Source organism: Heterocephalus glaber, unplaced genomic scaffold (assembly GCF_053883595.1).
Source record: "Heterocephalus glaber isolate CG9 unplaced genomic scaffold, H.glaber_assembly_v1.0 deba00001606, whole genome shotgun sequence".
In the NCBI taxonomy this organism is placed as follows: domain Eukaryota; kingdom Metazoa; phylum Chordata; class Mammalia; order Rodentia; family Bathyergidae; genus Heterocephalus; species Heterocephalus glaber.
Window position 1 is genome coordinate 20,720,164 of NW_028258377.1, and position 14,514 is coordinate 20,734,677.

Here is a 14,514-nt window from a genome sequence, read left to right on the forward strand (position 1 = left end):
ACCTGGCCTGGACATTTCTGTGGTCCATGGAAGCTCCCTCCTCTGCCTACCTGGGAGAACCTGAGAAGTGGAAGCGCTCAAGTTTCCCAGAATCTGCCTGCTGCGCCAGGCTCTGTCCTGGTCTGTGGTGGTGGTGGGCTGTGGGCCTCAGGGAAAGGCCTGCTCTCCGAGCTCAGTGCACAAACCAGCAGTGGTGGAACCCAGGGCTTGATGGTAGACTCACATCCTCAACCCTGAATTCCCAAAGCAAGTAACATCAGGGAGTGAGTCCCATGTCACCAAAGAAATTTTCTTTCATGAAAGGGACAGTTCAGTGAAAGGGTTTGTATGTGTGAGTAAAACCTGACTCACATCCCAGGCCTCTCAGCTGAGTAACGAGGAGCAAGTTACTTAATGTCTCTGAACTCAGTTCCTCATCCATAAAGTGGACAATCACAGCACCTGTCTGAGGCGTGTTGTTTTGACGCTCTGCTGTGATTATGAAGGTCAGATCCCTGATGCGGTATGTACTATAGAGAAAGTACTGACTAGAAAGTGTCCTCTTACCTCAGGGATTCCCATGAGAGACCCAGACTTTCCACAGATGGCTAACCCCCACAGGAAGGGGACATATTTTGTATTTTTTCTCCCACCTTCTTCTCAAGACTCACTGCCTAAGCTAGACATGGTGATACGTGCTACGATCCCAGCACTCTGGAAGGCTGAGGCAGGAGGGTCATAAGTTCTACCCCAGCGTGGGCAACCTAGCAACTTAGTGAGACCTCATCTCAAAATAAAACTTTTTGAAAAAGGATATAGCTCAGTAAGAAAGTGCCTAGTACTGCAAAATAAGTAAATATTAAAAAACAAGCCAGGCATGGTGGCACATGCCTGCAACCCCAGCACTCAGGAGGCTGAGGCAGGAAGATTGCCATGTATTCAAGGCCAGCCCGAACTACAAAGTGAAGTCCTGTCTCAAAACAAAATTTAAATAAATAACTGCTTAGTGAGACTATCTGATAAAAAGAGAAATGAAATTTGAGATTCGCTGTATTAAATGTCCCAGTCCTCCAGGTTGCGGAAAGATAATTAATACTAAAAAGACTTCTTCAGTTACCATGCAGCCTGCTCCACAAAGGTGCCCCCCCCATGGGGGCTGCAATCCCTTTCCAGAGCACAGGTACAGAGAACTAAACACCAGGGACCTGGGGCTGAGCTCCCCCACCTTCTAGGACACCGTCCAAGCCCCTGAGGGTCCCTAGCTGTGATGACCCTGCACCCTGACCTTCACCTCTGTCCCTCCTTCTAGAAACCTGAGCAACAATAAGATCAAGGAGGTGCGAGAGGGCGCCTTTGAGGGAGCGGCTGGAGTGCAGGAGCTGATGCTGACGGGGAACCAGCTGGAGAGTGTGCAGGGGCGCGTGTTCCGAGGCCTCAGTGGCCTCAAGACCCTGTGAGTGCCGGGGCCTGAGCCCAGGCCCCAAGGAAGCGGGAGGGCAGGGAAACTGGAGATGGCGTGTGCGGGCCAGCGGCCCTGGACCAGACCAGGGCACTGTCCCGACCTGCAGGATTCCTTCTTTCCTCCGGCCAGGGTCGACAGACACTTCCCACCTTTGATGGGAAGCAGTTAGCAAGCCGAGCACCCCACCCGGGGCACACACCACACCCCGAGCCACCCATATATGTTCCTACCTGGAAGAGGCACACAAACATCCACCCACACACACAGACCCACATGTTCCTAAAAAGGACAGACACACAGACACGCCCATGCACAGAAACGCATCGCGGCAGGCACATATACACAGACACCTCACACAAAGCCCACATCCACGACCAGTTCTTATTCCTCCCTTGTCCTTCCAGAGATACACACGCCACCCTGACAGCCACAGGATACATTTGTGTGTTTGTGCACACATACATGGGACTTATGCTTCCGTAGTGAGTATAGCATGCACAGATGAGAATGCGCATGTGCATACACACTGCGCATGCGCACACGACTCTGGTGGGGATCGAGGCCTTGCTCATCACAGGACAGAGCTGAGTGACGTGGCGGGCTGTGCTCGGGCGCTGGCAAGGGTGTTCCACCCATTCCACGAGCACCGTCGGGGGAGGAAGGCGGACACTTCTGCTTGCTCACGCCTACCCCACTCCCTGCAGAATGCTGAGGAGTAACATGATCAGCTGCGTGAACAATGACACCTTCGCTGGCCTGAGCTCTGTGCGGCTGCTTTCTCTGTACGACAATCGGATCACCACCATCACCCCGGGAGCCTTCACCACGCTGGTCTCCCTGTCCACCATGTAAGTGTTCCACGGCCCACTCCGCCAGGCTCCCCCTCCGGGTCCCTGCTATCTTTGACCAAGGTCATCTGTCCAGCTGTTAATTTAGTGAACATTTGTTAGACTCCTTCTATGTGCTGGGCATGTAGGTCCTGCCAGTGGACAGGCCTGGCCCCTTCTTCCTGGAGTCACAGAGTAACAAACTGCCACAGAAGAGAAGTCCTCAGTGATATCAACACCCAACAAAAGCTTGTTTGAGAAACTATTTTCTGGGAGCTAGCTTGCTGAAGACAGTGGGAAATGCATTTCTTTCTGCAGAAAGAGCGTGTACAAAGGCCCTGTGGTTGGTTAGAGTACAGTAAATACTTGGGGCTGAGCAAAGTCCAGTATGGCTGTGAAGATGGAAGGCAAGATTTGGAGAGGCAACCAGGGCCAGGCTGCAAGGCTGCTGTGGGCCATTTTGCTCTCTACCAAAGAATATTAAGAGTATTAATACTTTGAAGTAGATCGGTAACATGATCAGCGAGGGGTTGTAAAAAGATATCCGTGACTCCCTCCGTTCATTGCAATCAGAGTTAGAATCCAGCTTTCTGGACACTTAAACATGTACTCCTTCCCGGGCAGTTCTTCATGTTGACTCTAGAGCCAAAATTCTAGCCACAAACTCTGGCTTCTCCTCTCATTCATTGTGTGACCTTAGAAAAGCTGCTTCATTTCTTTCTCCTTCAATTCTCCCTTCTGCAGAGCCCACGTCCTGGGATCCTTATAAGGACTGAATCTGTTCAAATCTGTAAGGCACACAGTGAGGGCCTATAGTATAGTCGGCTCAACACGCATTCGTTTTACAGCCGCTCATATTTCCATGGGGCTGTTTTCCTTAGATGCTGCTCATTGCCCCATCTCTTCCCTTTCCCCAAAGCTCTCTGGGAGACACAAAGGCCAGTTGCTGACACCCTTTGCTTCCCACACGGTCATCTCATGTGGAACAGAAGCTGGGTGTAGAATGACCTCGAGCCCTCATGCTCCAGGCACTTGTGGCCTCTCAGTCCCTTTCTCCTTCCAGCTCAGCCCCTTGACTTCCCAACTCTTCTTTCCATCCTCCTGGCCACCCCCAGCTGGTGGGAGCGCCCTTCCTCCTGGCCCTCCCTCCCCTCCCCTATGTGCAGGGCCCCTTCCTCACCCCACCCTCCTTGGCCATCATTCCCAGTCCCTCTGGCCCTGCGGTCCTCATGTTTATGTAGCGCTGACCGTTTTCCAAGATAAACCCTAATGAACTCATTACTGTCGATCATATGGTACCTGTCACCCTTCGTGTGAGTTTCAGGAGGACAGGGAGGTGCAGCTGTCTTGCTCACTGCTTAGCCCACAGCCCAGCCCTTCAAACACAGGTGCCCTTGCTGAGACCTCTGCTGAGAGCCCAAGTCAATGCCCAGTCTGCAGCGCTGGATAAGCTAACGAATGTGATGAATGAGTGGCACCATCAGGAGGGGGCGAGGGGTTAGGCACTGACATTGGTGGCTTGATTCACTTTAGCCTATGTTTAGCACCTCCATCACCAAAAGCCATGTCAGATGCCAAGGGGGCAGAGGCACAGAGCATGTGGGAGCCAGCTCGGGCAGGCGAGGAACTTGAGCAGCTTCCCCCAGCGCCAAGTGTCAGGGCTGGACTCATGTCCGGGAAAGCTGGCCCCCAACCTCTTGAGTCCCTGTCGTAGGGCAGCCCCATCGGAGGGCTCTCTGGCCCTTCACTTGATCTTAGCTAAAAGGCCAAGAAGTGATGGCTCTTGACCCACTCCCTGAGCATTCCTTTCCACATTTGTGGAGTGAGAACTGTGTGCCCTCCTTGCAGAGTGGTTGTGACAAGTGTGACTGTGGCAACGGTGCATGACGTGCTTAGCATGGTCCCAGTCCTGCAGCAGACAGCTGCTACCATTCCCTCATCCGTCCATCAGTCTGGCCGCGTCACTCCGCAGACAGAGTGCCTGTGAGGATGTCAGGGAAGGTTCTAGACACAGGCAAACAGCCCCAGGCCCCGCCTTCTTGGACTTAAGAGGTCGAAGCACAAGGCACGTGTGAAGCCCACACAGAAACCAGTCACTACATACTGTGACACCACCGGGGGGGGGACGTGGCGGGGGTGGCACAGGGCAGACTTCTCCACTTTAGACAGCAGCTCAGGTAGGCTGCGGGGCTGAGGTGTTGGGGCTAAGGGCAATCAGCAGGTGAGCTGTGGACAGCCGTATTCTTCCAGCATGCAGTTCCCACAGCCGGCACTCACCATGGCCACAGCCATGTCCACCAGTGGAGGCCTGCAGTGGGACACCTGCAGAGACCACTCCAGAGTAGAAGGGGATTTGCAGTCCCTTTCCACACCTCCTCTGTGCCCCATGGAGCACTGGGCCTGGGCTGCAGGAGCTGAGGCTGGGCCCTGCACAAGTACAGGGAGAGGCAGCCCACTCAGCAAGGCCCCTCCCTCCCCAGAAACCTGCTGTCCAACCCCTTCAACTGCAACTGCCACCTGGCCTGGCTCGGCAAGTGGCTGCGCAAGAGACGCATTGTCAGCGGGAACCCCCGGTGCCAGAAGCCCTTCTTCCTGAAGGAGATTCCCATCCAGGACGTGGCCAGCCAGGACTTCACCTGCGACGGTGAGCACTGGGAGGGCAGGGGCAGTGGTATGTGGGAAGGCAAGGAGGCCCGACGCTGCAGGAGATCCGCTGCTGGCCAGCCTGGCTCCTTCATGCAAACTAAGAAAAAGTGCCCCTTTCTGAGGCTGTTTTACTTTCACCAGTCAGAAACCTGCCATAGTACGCTGACGGCATTGAAACAAGATGCTTTATTACGAAAAGACATTGCCATCTGTGAGAACTGTTGTACCAAATTTACTGATGTACTACATCCACGGGGAGACTGGAGTCCCTTAGAAGATATGACTGCCTTGTGCAGCACTACACAACCGTACCTGGGGGCCCTAGGCCTCAGTCTGCCTGTCCTTGTCATACTGAACCTTAAAGTATAAGAAACAGACTTCAAGGAAAAGGCTGTCACTGGCTAGCGGGTATGAACACAAGAAGATCTGAGGCTTTGGGTCTCAGCATCCCAGAGGCCCTTTTGTGTGAATGAATCCAACCAGCACAGTTCCTTACTTAATCAATTTGAGGTCATCCGAGGGCAGATGAACTAGTTTGCAGATTAACTGAGGTTAATGTATAATGGGGACCAGGGCAAACCACCTAAGAGGGACAGTGTAGTGATAGGAAAGGAGAAAGAGGGAGAAAAAGACAGGACTCTGCCCTCCACCCCTAACAACTCCTTCAGTCTTTGGTTTATTTCTGATCTGGTTATCAGTGACCTCTTTCCTATCCATTACTCTGGTTAATCAAATCTCAGCCACCTTGGTAGTCTTCATTTTATGTCGAATGCAGTGAGAGGCAGGCAGCCCTTTCCATGACCCAACCATGGACTAGACCCACAGCTACCTTAATGCTGGCTCTGGCTCAAAGTCAGGGCCCATAAGAGAGGCTGCCCTCCGAACCGCTTGGCTCTATCTCCCCAGCCTTGCGCATCTGCTCCCCCTGGTGGGGCTCTCCTCCCACCTCACTCACCTTCTTAGGGTTCTCCACAGGCAACGATGAGAGCAGCTGCCAGCTGAGCCCACGCTGTCCAGAGCAGTGCACCTGTGTGGACACAGTGGTGAGATGCAGCAACAAGGGCCTCCGCAGCCTCCCGAAAGGCATGCCCAAGGACGCAACCGAGCTGTAAGTCCCCTGCCCTTGGAGTCCCCGCAGGCTCATCACCCAGGATCCCTGCACTGTACCCGCAGTGGCCCAAGCAAGATGCCCAAGATACAGGCATCAACTTTAGAGGAACAGGAAGCCCACCTTGCCCCAACCTCATCCTGTCAGGGAGGATTAACTGACCCTGCTCTCCCTAAAGAAATCCCAAAGTACAAATGGAAGATCACTCCCTCGTGTCCTGTATCCTCCCCCAGGCCTCTGCTCTGTACCCTGCCTGCCTGGAGACCTTGGCTGCTTATGTGTCTGACTCCAGCGATGCTGCAGGTTAAGCAAGAGCACATCACCCGGGCACACCATGGCTAGCAACACACTTTTCGCTAGTATGTTTGTATTTCACCTTCAGGCAACCCTGCTGAGCACATGGCCCCATTTTACAGATGAGATCTTAGAGCCAAGTCCTCTTTGTTCTCGGAGCAGGAGCTTTCTTACCCAGACCCCTGACAGTTGTTGTTCCTCAGACCTTCCTACTCCACTGAGCTGCCAGCTCAATGACAAACTGCCTTTCTCTTCCAGAAGGGACCTCAGTATTGGGAAGAAAACTTTCTTGTGCCCCCTAGAAGTTCCGCACGGGCAGGCAAGGCCCCATCCTGCAGTCAGGGCATGTGCTCCCTGGGATGCAGCTGCAGCCAGATGAGCAACACACCCTTGCACCGCCACACCAGTCCCCACTCACACTTGCGCTCGTTCGTGCCTTTGCTCATTCACTCAGCATGTATGGATTAGGTGCCTCATGTCAGGTCCTCTGCTAATGCTAGAAGGACACAGTGAGTGAACCCAGTGGGACCCCAACACTCCTGGGGCTCATGGTTGACTGGGGAAGGTAGACATTGGTTTCAGCCACTTAGAAGCATGCATGATGTAACAGCCATGAAAAGTACTACAAAAGAGCCAGGTGTGGTGGCACATTCTTATCCTTGGGAGGCTGAGGCAGGAGGATCAGTGTGAGTTGCAGACCAGCCTGGGCTATTCAGTGAGTTTGAGGCAAGCCCGAGATGCAGAATGAGACCCTGTCTCAAAAAGGAAAAAAAGAAAAAAAAAAAGAGACATGTCAGTATCCTAAAGAGAGAGTTTGTCTCCGTGTGAAGCTGAGAGGAGTTGCCCCGGGAAAATGGTGCTGGAGTGGCTCCTTCAGATGGAACAGCAGCACTGCAGACACGAGTCACTGCACAGAGCTGGGCCAGGAGCTCGTGGAAGCCCAGAGCGTCCCAGCACTGAGGTCACACACCGCACATCTCCCACTTGCATTTTGACACTCTCTCCCTGGCTCCCAGCCCACCCCTCGCCCTGGGCTAGCTTAGCCCTGGAGCTCAGACACAGCCCCCAGATGTGACCGAGACCCCTCCTGCCAGTGCTTCCTTCACCTGCCCTGCCAGGTCCTGAGGAAGGAGCTGAGCACACCAGGCTCTCAGAATAGCAGAGAGATCCTCAGATGTGGTGGGGGCTCCTGGCATTTCCTGATGCTCAGAAAGGCAGTGATCAGCACTGCCAGTCCCAGCGAAGGACAGAGGCCTGATGGTCACTACAAAGCCATGTCAGCCATGGCTTTGCCCTTGAAGATCCAAATGAGCAAATACAATGTGGTGCTGAGAACTTCGCACCATTTACTTGGGCTGAGCAGTACCCTGGGATGGGGAGCTGCAAACATGACCTAGGAACACACCCCTTTTTGGCCAACTGAGTGCCAAGTGACACGCGTCCAAAAAAGAAAATGCCATAGAAACAAGCTCATGGATGCCCTTCCACAAAACTCATGACACAAAGACTGAAATAACAAAGGTAATTGGATGCAATTGTGGATAAGCCTCTGTGCACTGAGAGACCTGAGAGTCTGCTTTGGAAGTGGCAGCACTTTCCTCAGCCAGGCAGGGCTCCCAAGGCTTCCCAAAGAAGGCTACTGACACTTCTGTTGCTAACCCATCTCCCCAGCGCATGCGGGCTGTGGGGAGGAGCCCTGGACAGGGACAAGCAAGGAAATGCACATCCAAGGAAGAGGGAGCTGGCAGGCCCTGTGGCACAGCACCAGCTCAGGAATGCTGGGTGTCCTCAGACCCAGGGCTTCCCATGCTTTCAGCTGCCTTAAGCAGCACTGGCTATCTCAGGCAGAGATGCCACCTTACAACACACATAATTCGCTAAGAAGAAGCAAAACGAAGTTAAATCTGTCTTAGTCACTTTCTCATCACTGGGACAAAACACCCCACACCCACATTTTCTTTTGGCTCATGTTTTCAGTCCATAGTCGGCTGGCTCTAAGGCAGGAAGGGCCTGGTGGAGGAAAGCTGCTCATGTCATGGTGACCAGGAAGAGGAGAGAGACAGCAGGAACCAGGGAGGGAGATGCACCCTACCAGTTCACACCCCCAGCAACCCGCCTTTTCTGGCCAGGCCCCAGCCTCTAGCAGCACACTCAGCTACTGACCTCACCAGTGGATGATTCCATAGATATTGCAGGAGCCCTGGGATCCAGTCACCTTCCACAACCACCACCCCCCCCCCAGAATAGCATGAGGTATCTGGGGACATTCTTGATCTAAGCCATAACAGTTACCTAGTGTTTTCTCTAAAGGGCAGCCCCCTATAGGGGACTGTTGCTAGCACACAAAGCCCAGAAGTACCATCCAAGCCCAATGCCATCCCAGTGGGAAGTGACTTTTCCTCCAGGGTCAGACCCTCCACACCTCCACTGGCCTTTGTCTCTCCTCCTCCTCTCAACCCTGCCTTTGCTGATGAGCTAGGCTGGACAGAGCACTCCTTTGCCTCACCAGTCTTTGTAAGTCCTCCCTGAAGCAGACCTGCAGTGCCAGTTGCCCACCTTAGGGGGAGAAATTCGCAGGAAAGTAAAAATCACTTTCCCAGTCCCATTGCTGGTCAGCAGGTCAGTCAGGATTAGGAAACAGGCTTGCAGGGCCAACATCCTCTGCTCTTAACCATTATACCCAAAGTTTTGAAACTTTTGGGCTTCAGGACCTTTTCGTGCTTTTCAAAAGCATCCATGACTCCAAGAATTGTGTCTGTGTGGGTTCTATCTATTGGTATTTACCACATTAGGAATTAACACTGAGATTTTTTAAATATGCATTTTTATTCCATTTTAAAATAATTTTATACCTATTACATATTTATATAAGAAACATTTTATGATAAACAGAGCAAAAACAGTTTAATTAAAAACAGTGATGCTGTCCTATACTTCTATGGATCTCTCTACTGTCTGGATTCACAGATGACAGTTGGCTCTTCCTTCTTTGCATTCATCCCACTGTGATATGTTGTTAGGGCAAAATAGAAGCAGAAAATCTAGCTTTACATAGGTGAGTGGTTGGAAAAGTAGAGAGCATTTTAAGAGCCCATTCAGATAATTATGGATTTTTTCATTTGATGCTATATCCAAGCTCAACCAGTGGTAGTTTGTGAAAATCTTGTTGTGTGGAACCTGTACCCATAGCAGTGCACTTCATCTCCTCTCTTATACCAAGACCCGCTGGTCTGTCGTGACTTTTGGATGGACCTTTCTTTCCCCCAGGCATGATCTTGTAATATCACCCATTGGTCATGTAGAAAATAGTGGCTCACTGAGTTATGCAGATTTTCCAAATGTTGACACAAGCATTGTACAGTATAAAATAGTGTCATGTCCCTTGATATCACCACCAATCACATCAGAAAAGTCTTTAAGGGCAGTTGCCAGGCTCAGTGTGGCAGTTGCAAGTTTTCTAAAGTTTTCGTTTTCACTTGGAAGCTGAAATTTTACCACTGGCAGCAAATACCATCCTTGGTTTGCCTTGAGGTGACAGGATCACATTGTTCATTTTTTTTAGAAGCTAAATATCCCTGACTAACCAGTTTGCCAGTTATTCTTAAAAAAAAAAAATGTGTTTCATGAAAAAATTAACAACCAGCTAGCTCAGTGAGTGACACAATGACACAGATGCTTTGTCTTATGACAGCCAGGTGCTTTACAGGTGGAAGTGCATTATGCACAAATCCTATTTTGTCACCCATATTAAAGAAATATGTGCTCAGAAGTTGAGTTAGTATAATTAATAATTTGCACTGCTTCATTCAAGGGCATTCTTAAGTGAAATGGTGAAATATGCTTTTTTATTTCCATCTGCAAGTTCACAGAGAATACAGGGGTTGCTGATGTCATTTGGCATCCCTGCCCTCATCCAACTGAAGTGGCAGCAGTTGTCCCCTCTACTGAGTGTCTACTATCAGTGCAAACATCAGCCCAGGACAAAAAGGAAAATTATGCTTTAATCTTGTTGCAAATATAATTTGGGCCTCATAGATCCTTGAAAGGGTCTCAAAGACTCACCTCAGTCTGTGGATGACCCTGAGAACCATGCTAATCATTACAAACTGGCAGGATTTGCAAGGGAAGCCTACAAAATCTTCTTGAAAGCAGGACAGAAGAGGTGCAGAACACTTCAGCCCTCCAAGTCACTGCCGTAAGTACTCCCCTGAAGAGTAGGACCTCATGGCTTTCAGAAAGTACAATTATTACTGTGTAAACACCTTTTTAGAGATCAGGCTTATCTAGAAGTTGCTTCCATGTATGAGGATGCTTACAAACATCGAGTGTTTCTGGTTCTGGATGCAAGCTCTACAAGGCTTCATCTTCTTAGAGGCTAGAGAAGAGAATCAGAATCTAATGCTGGGGAACAGTGTCTACCCACAGCCTGCCCATGGTTAAATGCCAGGAAGTCTGTGTTCTAATTTTGGTCTGAGGATCACGGTCGTGGATTTGTTGTCCTACAATTGATATGCCAAGGAGAGGAGAGGGAACAAGCGACTTCTTCCCGAGGCATAGTTACCAGAGGACAGGATTTGTGCACGCGAGTGTGCACACATGCACACGGCACCGACAGGAGCTGGGACAGGCAGGGCTTGACCAGGAGGCAGGAAGGCCAGCACAGGGCTGAGGTCCAAAAGAAGTGTGGCAGGCAGTGAGGACAAGGATGTACTGGCTGAAGGAGATGGAGGGCTTGGCCTGGCACTGTCAGCTCCAGAGGCTTAGAGAATGGGAGTCTGGGATCCAGAAAGCAGCTCCGGGCCTTCTCCTCATCTATAGTCTAACTGTGGGCTGAACAAAATGCAGGAGAAGGCAGAACAATACAGTCCATGATGAGCACAGAGCAGTGGCATCCACAGTAGGGACTCTGGGGTAGAGAGGGATCCCAGAAGTTTCACTCACACTGGCCTTTAAGAAGGCGAGGAGGAATGTGCCGTGTGCAATGAAACCACCACTGTTACTGGTGATGGTACATCCACCGTGTGCCTGGTGCGGTGTAGAATTATTTTAATAGACATTCCCATTTAATCTGGCCAGCAACTCTTCAATGCAAGTTGTATTAATCCCATTTGACATATAACTGAGGCTAGGATGGTTGAGTATTTTTTTAATTTAAAAAATTTTAGTTGACACAGAATAGCTGTACCTGTTTAGGAGATACAGTGTGACATTTAAGTGCATGTATTCAATTTATAATGATCAGATCAGAGTTGCATATCTATTACCTCAAGCATTTATTATTTCCTTGTAGCAGGAACATTCAAAATCCTCTCTACTAACTATTTTGAAATCTACAATTAATTATTGTCAACCATAGTTTCCCTACCATGCTACAGAACAATGAGGTTATTTCTATCCAATTGTACCCTGCACCCAATCACCAGCCTCTCTCCATTTCTGCTTTCCACTATCCCCACTATTCTCTCCAGCATCTGGTCACTACTCCTCTGTTCTCTACTTCTATGAGTTCAATTTTTTCACCTTTCATATATAAAACAGAACACACATTATTTGTCTTTCTGTGCTTGATTGAATAATTTTTATGATGATGTTGCCAATAAGAAGCAGAGCATAGATTCAAGCCAGGGTCTGCCTGACCCTGCTGCTCTATTAGTAAACCGTAGCCTCCCGGTGGCAGAGGCCCAAGTCCCTGTAGTACTGCCCAGTGGCCTGGCTTGTTAAGGATTTTCAGTGGACAGACATGAGTCCTCTCAAAATCTGTTATCTGCAGATTAAGTTAAGCAGGGAGAATGTAAACTCAGGACCTCTGCCACGTGGTCTGTGACCCCGTCAGTGTTCTGGCCAGTGTTCTCTGGCCATGCCAGCTGCTCTCCGGAAAGAGGTTGCTTCCTCCTGCCTCCACACTGAGCATACTCCCCAGAGCACTGAGTAGAGCCACTGGCCCTCACTGACTGCATGCTTGCCTTTTTCTGCCTAGGGAGAGAGACTGAAATGTGCCTCCAGCCAGCCAGGGGAATTTGATCCCATCTTTGGAAAGGGGGCTGGTTCTGGGCACAGCTTAGGAGTCCAGGCACAGGCCATGGCCCAGCTAAGACCTCAGCAGATGCCATCTGTAGAGAACAATTCTCGGCACTGTTAGGCAGTGAATACAGGCTGAACACTAAGAAAGCTCCCTTCACTTGTTCAAGTATTCACGGAGTTTATTGTACCAGACACTGTCAGGGGAGCAGGGTATACAGCAGCTAATGTAACAGTCACATCTCTGATCTCAGAAACTTAGAATGGGGAGAAAAGATAATAAGAAAACTAACCAATAAATGACCCATTTTGATAAGGAATAGAGTAGGAATTCCCAGGAAAATACAGAGGAGAAATAGCTAGGAAGCACATGTTTTTAGGAGCCCCTCAAGGTGGAAAATTTTATATTGAAGAAACCAAAGTCATGAGATGCAGCAAAGGAAATAAGAAAGAGCGTGGTGTGTGCTAGAAACTTGAGAAGGCACATGTAAGTTCTGCAAGCCAGGGGACGGCTGACTCATCCCTAGAGAAATGAAAGCGCCAAGGACGAATTTTAAGCAGGAAAGTGGCATGATCCAGTTCTCATTTTAGAAGGATTATTCTGGGTGAAGATAGGGAAAGGAGGGCCAAGAATCAATTCTTTTGATAAGCATATGCATTATTGGATATAGATATGTGTGTGTATAAGTTTACATTTTCAAAATTATCAAGATCTACCCACAGAGACTCTTATTGAGTCTTCATAATCACATCAAGGCAGTGATTCTTATAATCCTCATTGTGCGACTGAGTAAATGCCCAAAATCACACAGCTATTACATAGCCAGAATTTGAGCCTCCACTGCCCAGCTCCTAAGCTGCCCCACGTTCCCCCAGGCCTCTGGCAGAAATCCTGGCCTCAGGTGGGTCTACTGGAAGGTGATGGCTCTCCCCCTCCATCACCATTCAGCTGGTGCTAGCATTCTCTGTGGGTATCAGTTAGTTCTGCAAAGCGTGAAACAGGGGTGGGAGCATCCATTCAAAGAGACCTGAGTGGGTTTTTGTGCGAGGCAATTGTATCCGCAAGTGCTTGCGCTGGGGCTGAAGCCGAGCATTTAAATGCAAGTCAATGCAAAGGCTGACCTGCTGGAAATGCTCTGGCAGTTCTAAGGCTGAGGGGCAAAGGGCAGTCTTCTGAAATGGTCCCTGGGAGCCTGAGTTGCAGCTACAGGCAACTTTGGAGTTCAGAGTTTTCATCAAGGGCCTCCTACAAAGGGAGCTTTCCCTCACCACCACATCTGCATTTCTGAAAGTGGAACTTTTTGATTCTGCGTCTTCCAAGCCACCATGCCAGGTCACTGGGGACATTCTGTGCTGAAAGCGGCTCCCGCTTAGCTCTGCAGTGCCAAATGCAGCTCCACCTGGGGAGTTCTGGATTTCATCATCCAGATGATGTTGCCTGAGCATCTAGTGTTGGCAGGCAGTGTGTGGGAAAGCGTGGTGAGCAACACAGACATGGTTCTGCTGATCACAGAGTCGCACCAAAGATGTCACCGTACAGTTAAATGCTGTGAAGAAAATACACCCAAAGCTTTGGGGGCCTGTAATGCCACCTGTGGGTATGTAGCCTGATAGGAGGGAGATAAAATGGTGCTTGAAATGAGATCTAGGCATTGTAGGAGATAACCATGAAAGGAGGGAGGAAAAGAACCAGTATGGGGAAAGGCCTGAGCCCCCTCCATGCAGAGGGGCTTGGGGCATCTGAGGAGGGACAGGCCCATCAGTAAAGGGCAAGTTTTATCTAAGATGAAGCAGAACAGGGAGGCTAATTTCATGTATCAGTTCCACAAGGCTGTGGTACCCAGTTAGTCTAGATGTTGCTGTGAATGTATTTTATAGATGCAATTAATACCTACAATCAGTAGACTTTTTAAGTAATAGAGATTATAGTTCCTAATGTGGAAGTGAAAATCTTCATCTAGTCAGTTGAAGATTTTAAGAAGAGGTGGCAGTAGGGGGAATCAGTTTTCCCAGAGAAAAAGGAATTCTGTCCCCGCATTTCTGAGAACTATAGAAACCCTGCTTGAGTTTCCAGTCCGCCACCAGCCAGGCCTATAAATTTCAGACTTGCCAGCTCCACAGTAGCATGAGCCCATTCCTTAATATAAGTTCGTATCTCACACACAGGCACACACACACAC

General features: G+C 50.0%; 1 protein-coding gene across 5 annotated transcripts in view; it reads left to right on the top strand.

Moving 5' to 3' along the window:
- Slit3 (slit guidance ligand 3) overlaps positions 1 to 14,514 on the top strand; it is a 606,864-nt gene that overhangs the window by 519,767 nt on the left and 72,583 nt on the right. For all 5 annotated transcript variants that reach the window (XM_004836404.3, XM_087194497.1, XM_021239832.2 and 2 more), the window contains 4 exons: positions 1,289 to 1,432; positions 2,146 to 2,289; positions 4,749 to 4,912; positions 5,890 to 6,022. In XM_004836404.3, the coding sequence (XP_004836461.2) occupies positions 1,289 to 1,432; positions 2,146 to 2,289; positions 4,749 to 4,912; positions 5,890 to 6,022 (585 nt within the window). The remainder of the gene's footprint in view (positions 1 to 1,288; positions 1,433 to 2,145; positions 2,290 to 4,748; positions 4,913 to 5,889; positions 6,023 to 14,514) is intronic.